Source organism: Tupaia chinensis, unplaced genomic scaffold (assembly GCF_000334495.1).
Source record: "Tupaia chinensis unplaced genomic scaffold, TupChi_1.0 Scaffold000459_1, whole genome shotgun sequence".
Lineage (NCBI taxonomy): Eukaryota > Metazoa > Chordata > Mammalia > Scandentia > Tupaiidae > Tupaia > Tupaia belangeri.
Genome location: NW_006159968.1, coordinates 345,776 through 359,655, shown reverse-complemented (window position 1 = coordinate 359,655; position 13,880 = coordinate 345,776). Strand labels below are relative to the sequence as shown.

The following is a 13,880-nucleotide window of genomic DNA, read 5'->3' as shown; positions in this document are numbered from 1 at the left end:
GCAGGTATGGGTTCCGGTGGTAGCAGCAGCAGAAGCAGCGGCAGCCCACTACCTGTAGCAGCTGTCCACACAGCCCTGGACACGATCTAGGTCTGTCATCACCCCAGAGTAGTGGACCGTTACATGGAACGCCCATCAGTGAATGAGCTATGCAAAACCACCGAGGTCAGGCTCAGACTGATGTCAGGCTGCCCTCGGTGCAGCCTCCCAGGAGACCCACACTTGGTCACCTCCCACTGCTGGTGGTCACCTGGAATAGCTTCATGTGCAGTCAAAACCACACTGATGATGGGCTTCTTCGCTCCAGGAAGCTGCCCAGCCTCCTTTCCTGAGGAGATTTTCTGGACTTTCTCTGTTTTCTGCGTCCGTGGCTTTTTTGGGGCCTTTTCTCGATCATCTTCCTTGTATTTCTTTTCTAGCTCAAGGTCAGACTCGTTACCTAAGGAACAAACAGCAAGATGCATAAAATACCCTTTTATGTCAGTGATAGAGCTGGAAAGCGAACATAACTCTTTTACGGGCTAATAAAGGAGAGCAATCGCTTCAGCCCACAGTGTCACAAGGCCCTCTGTGTGCTCCGAGCTCCATCTTTGGCTCTTCAGGCCTTTCACTCATTCAATGCATGTTCCTCCCACCCCTGCCACAGGCCACCATCTGGGCACCAGGACACACTGCTGGATGAAGCACACATAGCTCCTTGTCTAGTTCTCAGGAAGCCTGTGGACTTTAGAATCATAAACAACACTGCAGAAAGGATAGGGTCTCCCAGATTTATAGTCGAAGAAAGAAACCATTTACTTACTCAACTGGCACTTAACAGGCTCGTTCCATGTGCCGGGCACAGTGGGTATAAAGAGAGGTAAGGCACAGATCCTGCTCTTGGGGCCCTGCAGCCAGAGGACAGGGGTCAAACATGCCTACCCACAGACACAGTCAATGGTGACTGCTGTGCACCAAATGAAGGGAGAAGGGGTTCAAGACAATTACAGGAAGGGATGGGAGATTCTACAGAGGTCAGGAAGGCTTTCCAGAGACACATCCCATCAGTTAAACATAAAAACAGGCATTGCTGAGGGGTAGGGAGAACAGGGCATAGACAAGGAGTGTAAGGGCAAAGGAAGGGTGTGGCTAAAAATGGCAGCAACCCTGTCTGACAGGAAAGCAAAGCCCAGGAACAGCGCTGGCCAAGTGTCCGTGAGGAGGCAGCAGGAGCTAGGTCCTAAGGGCCATGAATGTCCCAGGAAGTCTGGATCATTCTTTGGTGAGCGCTGGAGAGACCAGCCAAGCATTGTGAATGGAGAAGTTGCCAAGTGAGGCTTGAGTGATAGACACAAGCAACTAAATACCCCCTAGTTGTCCTCATGATAGTCACCACATCTTCTGAGGTTCCAAAGGGAGGCTCAAAATACAGATTTTTTTTTTTACATGAAATCTGATTTTCCAAGGCTGACTTTAATGTAAAATATCTCAAAACAATGGGAGAGCCAAGCAAACGCAGATACAGGGGCCACATCTGACCTGTAGCCTGTGGTCTGCCGACCCTGCAAAGCAGGCTGGGGGAAGACTGGACGAGGTTTGTGCGTTAAATCTGTGCCACTGCTGTGGAAAGTGGACTGATTGGGTTCAAGAAACATCCAAACGTACTGAAGGATGAACCTGCCAGCCAGACAGAACAACAACTCCATCCCCAGCTAATTCATTACCCTGAGCGGCAAGGAAACTTCCACACGGAGGTGAAGAATGAAGGCATGACCTCTTGAAGGCATGCGAATCAAGATTCCTAAGTGAGAAGGAAACACAGGGAGCAGAGGGAAAAGCGTTTACTCCTTAGGGTCTCAGCCACATATCCTGAAATACCCTACTGGGAACCACTTCTCCTGAAGGTGTGACAAGTTCATGTGGAACAATTCCCCAGACTCCCAATCAGACGTAGGTGTAGAGGTGGGTGGGCAGACGCAGGACACGGACAGGCAGACAGGGAGGCACAAGACACAACGTGAGGTCATCAAGGAGGAGCATTTGGAGCCAGCAGTAATAAGGCGAGGGCTGGCAGAGAAATGGGAGAAACCAAAGCGAGACAGCCAGAGGCCACACAGCCAGTATGAGCTTCCAGTGATTCAAGTTTGCCAGCAGCCAGTCCTCACATGAATGCATGCAGGAGCGCCTGAGGGAAAAAGGGAAGAACAACGAGGAACGTAAACTCTGAGGAAGACATGCTGGTTGACGGAAAAGCCTCCGAGGTAAGGCAAGGAAAACCTTGGCTAATGAGGCAGAATGATCAAAATACACAGTCTAATTTTATGTGTTTCATGGCGAGCATGGATCATTTTTAGACCTACTGGAAACCATCTTCTGGAAGTTTCTTAATTGACTGGAAAAGGTCTATAATTACATAATTGATATTAGCATTAAGTGTGTTAACATTGTACTGAAAAGAGAAATGAGTAGATGAGATCATGAATCAGACAGACCTATGTATCTCTCTAAGGCCAAAAGGAAAAAAGCCAGGACTATCACACGTAGTCCACCCTTAAAGGACACGGTGACCCCTATAAAGTCTAATGGGATAAAAACCATTGCTCAAAGTCATGGGTGACGCCTACACTTCGTGAGAGTTGATCTGCATCGTGCCTACCAGCTGTTTTTGCTTTATTTTACTTTTTAGTGGCTATAATAAAAACATTTTAAAAGGTCTACAAATTTCCTGAGTCACAGAAGTTCTTTTTGCAGCCTGCATATTAGCTGATACACACACATGAATTACTATACAGAATATACTAGATACTATAAAAAGGTAGAAAAACATATTATGGAATGTTTTTGCTTTTGAAATGCTCTCTTCGCTTCATAACAGAATTCACCATGGGATATAATTCAACATGTGAGTAATATGCCAGGAATAGATACATTCGCATAAAAGGAGACCTGAGAATTAGAGCTGGCCGTGAGCTTAACTCGAGTTAACAGTATGAACCAACAGAAAGGCAATGAACACACACGCCGTGTTAGCCTGCACTGACGAGACGCAGCTAAAGAACCCCACACCCTGCACTAGACAGACCGGGGTTAACTCTGCTCCAGGCATCCTGTGATAAGAACACACTGCAGACCTGGGCACATGGGGGTGGTGGGCGAGAGTGGGTGAAGGTTTATAAACCACATCAAATTAAAAACCAAGAGACCTGAGTTGGCCTCAGTGGAGAAGAGAAGACCAAATGACAACTTTGTCTGTCACCTATCTATCAGCACAGGTCCTATTTGTGTCCCTTTCCCTCTGGCTGCTCCAGGATGCACTGGGTGGTGTGCCGTTCCCATTCCCAATGCCTGTCCCTCCTCAGGGGCAATGCCCCAACAGGAACCAAGGAAGCTGCCCTAACCATCCTAATGACAAGAGCCACAGGACTTTGACTTAGCCACATAATTTGCATCGTGCCTACCATGATGGCGAGAGGAGACCTGGGGACTTCTGGGAATTGTTTTCTTCTCTAAGGAAAGCACTGCCTCTCTTCTCCAACTGGGCACTGTTATGTCACTGTCTGGAGCTGGGTCAACCCCTCAGCAACCATGGGAGACCAAGAGAAAGATCACATCAAGATCAGGAGGCTCAACAAAGAGAAAGATGGATCCTAGGACTTCAATGTCATAGCTGTGCCACTGAGCCAACCCTGGGACATGGATACCCAGGCACCTTGCTATGTGACAGAAGAGACACACATTTTTAAAACCATTTTTAACTGGTGCCTCCCACTAATAGAATCTGGACCAACACACTCTCCAAACCATCTTCCTCCCCTTGACCCTAGAAAACAATTTTAAAACTCTCCTGCTTAAAACCCTCAGCCTTCCTTCTTTACATTTCTACAAGCAAAAGTGCTAGATTAAGTCCTCCAAGATTAGCTACAAGTCTCTCCCAAGAGTGTCCTGCATGCCAAAATCATGACTTACAAGCACACACTCTTAAGTTCTTATCTCCTTGCGCTTTGGGGTTCCAACAGTACTGAACCACATGCTGACCAAACACCCCACGCTATTTCCAACTCAAGACCAGTCCACACAGTGCACCTTGCCCTAATCTGCATGCACTACTCAGCCAACTACAAAGGGCAGCTCAGGTTCCCCCTCCTCTGTGATGTTCTCCTCCTAAGCTTTTGGTCCTCCTCATCTTAACAGGCACACAAACATCAGCCCTTCTCAGTGGCTCGATTCCCACACTGCTTGTGAAGGGCCAGAGTGACTCCATTTTGTTAAACCCACCTTGCTGAGAATTGGTGCCATTTCAAGGAGGCGAGCCAATCACATAGGAGAAGGTCCTAAGACCATCCCACCAGGGCTGGCCAATGATAAGAAACAAAGGAAATACCAGAGACCTGAAGTAACTGTCTTGCTAATCAGTAAAAGACAACTATGTTTCTTAAAATTTACAGCCAATGTGTAGCCACCTGAGTATATTCCTCAGCACCCTTCGAGCTCTCCCCATAAAAACCCAGCCCAAGTAACATCAGGGCTCTCAACTCTGACCCACTGTGCCAGTAAGATTGGGAGTCCTGGCTCAAGCCCAAATAAAAGTGACCCTTGTGTGTTTACATAGGAATCAGCTCCTTGGTGGTCTCTTGGGAATTGCGTGACCGGGGTACAACACTTGCAATTAACTGTTTATATGCCTTGTCTACACTGTGACCTCCTGGGGGTTGGGTCCACATCCCACAGTTATTTTATTAAGCCTAGCACAGGCCTGCAGTAGACAAAGGATCTACACCAGCTGGTAAAGAGGATCTGCCCTTCTGTGCTCAGAAAGACAGAGCTAGAACCAATCTTCACAACAGGTTTCAGCCCAGAGAAGGAAATCCCAGCAGTTAGAGTTGTCCATTAGGACAAAGAGTGGATTTAGGAACAGATTTCTGAGGGTCTTCCAGGTGTCTCAGACACCATTTGTAACACTCTGGAAAAGGCTCTGACCCACGTGGGTCATCAGACAGAGCAGCTGCTGAGCCTCTACATTCCATGGCCCTGTACAGAAAGATGGGCCAGTAAGGAAGCTGGCGAGAAAGAGGAGGCAGGGAGAAAAGACAGTGAAGGAGGGAGTAATACATGAGACAGTAAGAGGAAGAGCTGAGGGAGTGAGTGAGACAGAGTGAGGGAGAGGACGCATGCGCCGTCAGCCCCCTGGAGAGCCACCAGCCATTTAGTCTGAACTCTGTGCAGGCTCAGACCTCCCAGGTAGCAAATGCCGGGGGCTCTCCTCTCAGGCCCATGGCCTACACTCCACGTGGCACCAGTGGACAGCTCATGGCCGCTCTGGACGACTGTACTGTTGTAAGTGGACAATTCTGGGGTCACGGAGGCAGCACCTAGACAGTCAAAGCCCATTACCTACAGCAGCGATGCCAAGAAGGCCCCTGGATTTCCTCCGTCCCTGCCTCGCTCTCCCACTCTCCCACTCCTGCTCCTGGGAGCACCTCCCAGATAAACTGCCACAGCCAAGGCTGCTTCCAGAAAACTGTCCCTCCATACACAGCCACCAGCGCACTCCTCCAAGCCACCATAACCTTCCCTAGTTCTCAAAGGTTTGTGCAATGTGGATCCACAGTCCATACTAGCTATAGTCTACCTCTGAGAGCTTCAGAAGCCAACACTGATTCAGACGCCATGTGTAGGCTCCTGTAGGCTTAACCAACCCTTTAAGAACTAGAGAACTGTGGGGGGGAAAAAACAGGGTTCCCACAGAACAAGAGTGCACACCACCACGAGAGGTGAACACCTGGTGCATTGATGGAGGGGCCCATAATTCCAAGAAAAACTTGAAGTGTGTAGGGGAGCGACGTGAGAATGGAGCAGGGCTGGCATGAGGCCTGAACGCCAGACACTCCAGTCCACAACATGTCAGTTCTTCCAGCACCTTCCTGCACACACCCTGCTGCTCTGAGTCCTGAACCCAGCTCAGCTTTGTCACAGCCCCGAGCCCAGCTCAGCTCTGTCACAGCTGGGGGAAGAGTTTACATTCCCAGCATCGGGTCTAGCACACAGTAGGTGCTCCGTACATCTTTGTGGAAAGCAGGGAGGCCAAAGGATAAAGAGAAGGATATTTAACATGCTCACTCCCTTTCAGACACCAAAGCCCCTGTTCCCGGTTGGCCTGGTTGTTCCTAAATTCCCTCACATCCTCACTCAACCCATCTTTGTACTTTCAAAGTTGCCTTTTCTCCATTGAAAGGCCTCCTCGCCTCTGCCAGAAGGCATGCAGAGAGGTGCTTTCTGAGGGCCCAGTACTTCCTATCTTCACGTGGGCCTTGGCCTTTCGACGTGGTATGTTTGCAGTCTCCTGCTCCCTCTGAGTTATTGACTATTTGAGTTTTTTCCACTCTTCCCACAGCTAATGCCTACATTCCCTCCAGTTTCCATTTCTTTGAAAATTCAATAGCTATATGAGGGGCTTCGGCTCTCTTCACACATGGTTGCCGGCTCACCCATGCTGTGAGCATGCTGCCAAGGGGGCTGCTGATGGGGTGCAGGGACAGGGCAGCGGGACACGACCTTCCGATCAGAGGTCAGGCTGGACAGAGCTCCGCCACCCACAGCAGGACTCTGGGCAACTGACTCATCTCCATAAAATTGCTAATAAAAAGTAAAACTCGGGCTGCCATGGTGACGCAGTGGCAGCACGAAGTCCTGAGAAGCTGAGATCATGTGGGATGGGCCAAGGTTCATTCCCAAGGTCCCCTGTGCACACCACAAACCATCACGTGTGCCTAGGATTCGAGCTGGTCGAGGCTGGGGCCAGACCACAGGATGAAGACCCTGAAGGAGGTGCCTTTCTCTCCCTCTCTCTGCTCTCCTCTCTCATGGAATATATAAATAAATTGTTAAAAAGTAAAATAAGACGAAATGGATCTCAAAGGGTTGCTGTGAGAATTAAAACAACACAATTTCTGTGGCAGTTCCCAGCCCATGCTAAGTATCCACCCATCAATGATCATCTTCTCTACGTCCCTCCGGAAAAGTGTGTGAGACTCGGCCCAAAGGCTCCTGCAGCCGCCACACTCCATTCTCACAGCGGCTCTCACCTCCTCCCCAGCCCTGCCATCAGCCCAGTGAGCACTTACTCAGAACCCATGTGAGAAGCAGAGGCCATCCTGAGGCAGAGGCTCTGCCCGCAGCATCCGGTGGCTCTAAGGGGCCACCAGGATGTGTTTCCACACCGTCTCTGCTGAGCAGCTTCTGTCTGGAGCAGAGGCCCCAGACCTCCGTGAGAAATGCAGGGGCCCCACCTCACATCTTTACACCCTCACAACTGGCAAAAGCCGCCTTCTCTGCTGGAAATGCTGCAGTTCATTCAATCCAAAATATCCTGTTAAGGGTTTAACTTTGTTTTAAAGGTGTTTAACATCTCTGCCATGCAAATTAAATGAGCACACAATATAATGTGCTAGCTATTGCTATAGGGTGTGTGCACTTACCGAAGAGACAGAGAGAGAGAGAGAGAGGGAGAGAAATCACCCCTCAGGGGGGTGGCCACACCTCAATCCATGCACACATGCCCGGCATGAGTTTGAAGCCATCAGGTCCGGGACTCAAACCGTAGTCGGCTATGTGGGAGTCCAGCAACATAACTGCTACTGTCCCGCTAGCTAGCACTATTAATTACCACTCAAATTCAAAACTTCTTGGGCAATGACACTGACAACAGCAACAGAAAGTCTAAGCACTCATCTAGATTTAGCGCCCGTAAGATTTAAGGGCAGATGGGATGTTGGAGAGTCACTTAGAATAGTTCCCGGTTACTGTCAGTATCAGGTCTTGTAACCCAGCACGTCAAAGGGAAGCTGTCTCCGAGGCATGTAAACCACTCTGGGATCAGGGGTCCCGTCACTAGAAAATGCAGTCTACATGGTGACCTGCCCAGCCCACCCTGGACACACACGAGAGCTCGCGGAACTGCCAGGAGCCAGGGGCTCGTTAAGTAAGTCCCAGGCAGACCCCCCCACCCCCCTCCACGGCTACCAGGACCAAACCACTGCCACAAGCTCTGCAGGAAACACGCGGGAAAGGGCATTTTGTAGAAACCACACTCCTGGGTAACTGGGCCGGCCGTTCTCCTGTACAAAGGTGGCAACAGAAGAGAACCTGAGTCAGCCCTACTTCCCACCTCAGGCCACACCTTTCGCCGGCCCTCCCACCACTCCTGCCTCTCACCCAATTTCCAGCCATGGTTGTGTGGTGTCTGCTGCAGCAGCCCTGCAGCCCAGACCTCTCAGGACTCGGGTTTCGTCAGTGAGGGCCCACTGTCAGTACCTCTGGCCCTTTGGGAGTCAGGAGAGCAAGAGCCCCAAGAGCTCATAAGGTACCTCCCCAGCCAAGGCAGGCCGCTGCCCACATTCCACACCTCGTGCTGACACTGCTAGAATCCGAGGCAAACTAACCCCTGGGCTCATGGGTCCTGAGGACGGGTCCTAGCTTTTCTCTGCAGAATGTTGCTTGCAGTGTTACCTGGTTGTGACTGGCAAAGGCCCAGTCAACTTTGGGACTGACACCAAGCCTGCTTCTTTTGTTCCCAGGCCTGCTTGCCAGTGACCCTCTTCTCCATGTGCTAAGTACACATGCCAACTATTAGTATGTCTCTTCTAGGGACCAGCAGTTGGCATAATGGCTATGTCACTGGACTCCCATGTAGTCGACCACGGTTTAAGTCCCAGACCCGGTGGCTTAAAACTCACGCTGGGTGCGTGTGCATGCGTGCCCAAGATCCCGAGAGGAGAATGGAGGAGAAGGGATTGCAGGGTTGCCTGTCTGTCTGGCAAGCACACGTGCCCTATAGCAAAAACCTCTTAAAAAAAAAAAAAGTTATTCTCTACTAGATAACGAATGTTTTCTTTGAGAGCTGAGTTTCTTTTCTCATTTTCCTATTTCTAAATTTTCTTGTGTCCATCTTCAAACAACATATCATTTTGTTTGTTTTTGCAATAGGGTACATGCACTTGCTGTAGAGAGTCAGAGAGAAAAAGTGAAAAATCACCTCCTGGGGGGGGATGGTCATGTCACAATCCCTTCTCCTCCATCCTCCTAGGATTTGGGACACACACGTGCTTAGAATGATTTTTTAAGCCACCAGGTTTAAGGACTGAACCATGGTCAGTTGTGTGGGAGTCCAGTGCCTTAATCACTGTGCCATCTGCTGGCCTCCAAATATGTCATTTCTACACAAAAGAAGTAAGTATGCACTTGGAAATTGCATAAGCACTGCAGGGTGCCTTGTTTTCTACTAGCCATGGTTTGCTGGCCAGACCCTGACAGAACCCTCGCTGTTCTGGCTCTTCAGTAAGACTTCAGTGTACAAAGCAGAGAGCGACCCCTGTCCTCTGGAGTTGGCATTCTAATGAGGAAAGACAGATAATACATTTAAAGCATAGTGAATAAGTAAACTACGTAGCAGTTAGAAAGCAATTATTTTACCTGAGCCCACTGAGAGCGTACAGGCATTCGGGAAGCAGGGGAAGTTGAAGATGTTAAGTGGTGTGGTCTGGGGCTCTCAGTTCTGAGCCACAAACACACCTGACTTGAACACCCCCGACTGAAGAGGAAGGCTACTGTGGCACAGGTGGCTTATGCATTATCTACTTGTTTCTTGTCTGTCTCTCCTGGCAGGATGCAAGCTTCACGAGGCTGGACAGGGTTTAGCCTATTTCACTGGAAAAGTGCCCAGTGCTTTATAGACTCACTAAAGCAGACAGATGGGGGAAGGGCCCCTAACCTCACAATGTGGGAGAGTCAGCTATTCATCAGTAGCAAGAAAAGGCTCCTTCCTGAGTGCCACACTCTGGGGACCCCCAGAGAGCCAGGCCTGTCCCCGCCCTCTGACGGCTCAGGAGCTCACCACGGCAAGAGACGCACAAACCCTTGTCACTGCCCAGCCATGGAGCAGGCTGAGCCTGTCATTATCTCCTCCGCCCTCACTGCCCCAACGAAGCAGGGCCACTCCTCCGCCCTTTAGAAAGGCAAGGAAGCCTAGGTGCAGTGAGGGGAACAGGCAACACAGCCCGAAGACTCCCCCACCAGTGATGACAGACCCAGCACCACAGCCAAGGCATCCAACTGCAAAGCGAGCACTTCCGACTACCCTCTCCAGCCTCGATGCCGGCAGCAGCAGAAGTCTGGACAAAGTGTGTGTGGGCGAACCAGCTGAGCAGCTGGGCTCCAGGAGGTGAGCTGATGGTCAGTGGCAAAGCTGATACTGTCTTGAGGTGGAAAAGTGGGCAGATGGGCCTGCCCAGTGGAATGATAAGTGATTTCCACGACCATCATTTTGCTTTCCTTGCCGGGAAAACTGCTCGGCTCAGAGGCAGTTCACACGCTACAGCACCTGAACTCTGGCTCTAAGCAGCCCCTCTACCCCTAGTCCACCTCTCTCTGATGGGGGCTCCAGTCCATCTATGCTGAATCCTGAGTGGGTGACATAAAGGCTGGCATTACTCTGTGCATCCTCAGCCAAGTCCCCAGAACAGCAAGAGGCCATTTGCTCCTAATCACTTGCTGCAGATGAACAGCTCCACTTCAGCTGGTATGCAGGCTCACCACATAGTCAGTTGCTCAGCACAACACCCCACTGCTCCAGGGGTATCCAGGTCCAGGCACTTGGTCCTGAAAATCCCAGCACCGGCCATCAATGGCATGCCGGGTTCTACCAGCTCTGGAGTGATGCCCTTGGCTATGACGGGACAATTCTCAGGAAGAGAAGTGAAAGCTAGAGTTCTAGTCAATGGATTAGTACCTACCTCCTCTGCACTGAGATAGACTGAACCCTCTGGTAATAAATACAGCTGCTAAAAGTAGCTCTTAGTAGAGGGCAGCAGATGAAGCAGGGTCAGAGACTCCCCAGCCGCAATCCAATCTCCTAGCTAAGGCCAGTAGAGTATGTTGAAGAATCTGTCTTCCCTGTTTGATAGAATACCCAGGTGACTCCTGGACCCAGGCAGAGTGTCTGATGGGTGACTGCAGGCAAGCTGATATCTTCTAATAAACACATCCAATGCAGAAAATAAAGACACCAAAGGAAGTCGGGTGGGAATGGGGGTTTAAGGACTAACTCCAAGTCTTCAAGACGCCATTTTCAGGATGAACTTCTTCCAAATATCCTGCTTCATGTACATATGTTAATTACACAGTTAATTCTAGCATAGTATTTTGCCTTCAAATTATATTAAATGTCTAAAAATATCTCCGCCAAGTTCTAGAAATGGTTCTTTATCTAAGAGAAAATAGGATGTAATTTCAGTGAGATCAATAGCTAAAATCATCTCAAATGCTTAAAAAGCAGAACAGACTGGATGACGTCAAGTTCCAAAGAACTCTATGCTTTGCACCCTCCCCTGGGAACCAGGTCACAAGAAGGGAGGCCAGGATCAGTGCTGTCGCAGAGTGGACTTCAAACCGGAAGAGTGAGCAGCGGTCTCGGCCTGTCTAGTAATCTTCTGTAGTCAATATCCTGAAAAAAAAATAACCAAACTATACCACTATAATAATAATGCTTTATCTTCTGAGTGGGGCATGACGGTTTGCAAAGCAGTTTGTAGAACATTTACTGCCAGCAATCTTTGCATGTGTTTTTTTCTCTGAGCCTCTTAGAAATGTGCTTTTCTAGGCCTAACCACAGTGGTGCAGTGGTAATATGATGCTCTGCCATGCTGGAAGCCACGTGAATGATGAGGGTTCAGATCCCAGAACAACTTGTACAATCTGGGCACGTAATGTACCCATGATCCTGGCTCCCTGAGGGCTAAGAGGGGATAACAGTGAGAGACCTTGTTAAGAGTGCTTATTTCTCCCTCTCAAGAAAAAAAAAAAAAAAAAAAAAGCTGAGGTGAGGGGCTCTTCCAAAATTAAAGGGACATAGATGAAGCCCCTTTGTCCAACAACTTTCACATCATGCCATATGAGGGTATTCAGCCTAACAGCAGGAGGCAGTTATCGGAATGCCTCATTAATTACTCACTTGAGCTGGTTGACACAGACCTTAGATGCCAGAGACTCTGTGGAAACATCCATGGGGCACAGGAAACATCCTGACCCTGGTTAGGTTATGCAAGGCCTGTTCTGTATAATGTTTATGGCTTACACATTGTCCTCTTTGATGTATACTCAGACAGCTTTCCTCGAAGTTGCAGAGGAACAGCACTTTTACAGAGAAGTCATCTAGCTTGACCTATGATGCATAACAGGATCACACATGATAGTAACAAAGTCAAAAAATGTATACACTAAAGCACTTATCTCTAACTGCAGAACTTCAACCGCATCCTTGAAAGCTTGCAAAATAGCTCGGCATGACTGAACAGCACAGCTTGTCTGTGGTCACTGCATTTCTGCTTCTGTGTCTCCTCCTTCCTCTAACCTTTTCCTTACAGGGCCAAGTCCCAGGGTGAATGCTGACAGATTCCCATTCAGAGAGACTGCCGGCGACGCTGACAATGCCACACCAATGATGATCCAATTATGATCACCAGTGCACTGGGATGGTGGTTTTCAAACTGAGGAACAGGACCTTTTTCAAGCAAAATCTTAGGTAGCTTCAGTGAAAATAGCTGATAAAAAGATATGACTTTTCTGGTTAATGTGGGTGGGGGTGGGGCCAACAGGTGGCATGAGTGTTAGGATGCTGGACTCTCACATGGCTGGAAGTAGTTCTAGTCCTGGACCTAGTGGCTTGAAAATCATGCCGGGCATGTACACGTGCATGCCCAAAATCCCAGGAGGAGAATAGAGAAGGGACTGCAGCGTGACTATCCTCCCAGGTAGTGATTTCTCACTTTTCCTCTCACTATTTCTCTCAGTCTCTCTCCAGCAAGTACTGGACCAAGGTGTACAACATACCATGTCAAACGCCACTTCGGAGAAAAGTAACTGTTTTGAGACAAAAAGGCAGAAAGAATCAGTTTGGAGTCAAGCGTACCTGAGCTAAGATGGGGCTCTTCCTCCAGCAACAAAATGAATAAACTCCCCAAGCTCATGAGCAACACCTGCAGAATGAGTCTCTGCTGGGCTCACATGAGGGAAGGGACGCAGACCTCACATGTGCAGCACATATAGTAGGGCCTCAAGATGTGTTTCCAGTGGGCAGGATGACTTCACACCTGAAATATCGTGCAAATCCAGCTCAGGCCTGAGGGTGGAACTACGGCTGCTCCACAGTTCAGTTTGGTCTGTATTAATAAAAGAGAGCCGCAGCAGAGCACCCGCCTCACGACCATCCAGCCTTGGGCATTTACTGAGGTTCCCATGCTTAAGGATTTTAACTTTTCATTTCTTGACATCTGTGCAGTACTGCTCTGCAATGGCAACACATTAACATAATTCTTTACGTTTCATTTCCTTTTGAAAAGACAGCGTTTAAAAAGTGATGACACTGCACGAGGTGGAATGCAGACCTTGGAGAGAGAAGCAGATGTCAGAGAAGGGGTGTGCGTGCCCCACGGTGCTGCCGTCCTCCCAGGACGGGCTCTACACCCTCACATGCAGTGAGGTGTTCTGACCACAAAACTGCAGCTGGCCATTGTGGAAGGAGCAAAGGGCTGCATGTGTCCCTTCCAAGGGTGGACAATGAGCAAATATCCAGGGTCCCCGGAGCCTTGGGGAGGTCCCCTCAGCCCTCCAGGTGTTCTCGTACCCATCTGCCCCAGCTCCAAGAGGCTGGCCTAGAAGGATCCACCCTGGGCCCCACCGCCCTCTGGCTTCAGCTGAGTTTGACCAAGGGAGGCCCCAGCGGGGGATGGAAGTGGGGAGGAAAGCAGTAGTCCTTATTCTCTAGGCTCCAACCTGCCAGGTTATCACAGATCAGCTTCATGCTCTACCAAAGCCCTCGAGTTCTAGTGGCAGCCCCCCCACCCACCCCT

General features: G+C 49.5%; 1 protein-coding gene across 1 annotated transcript in view; it reads right to left on the bottom strand.

The window, feature by feature from the left end:
• Nucleotides 1-13,880, bottom strand: part of ZFAT (zinc finger and AT-hook domain containing) — a 217,737-nt gene that overhangs the window by 137,237 nt on the left and 66,620 nt on the right. Inside the window, exon 4 of the mRNA XM_006155514.3 lies at nucleotides 251-439. Within this exon, the coding sequence (XP_006155576.1) occupies nucleotides 251-439 (189 nt within the window). The remainder of the gene's footprint in view (nucleotides 1-250; nucleotides 440-13,880) is intronic.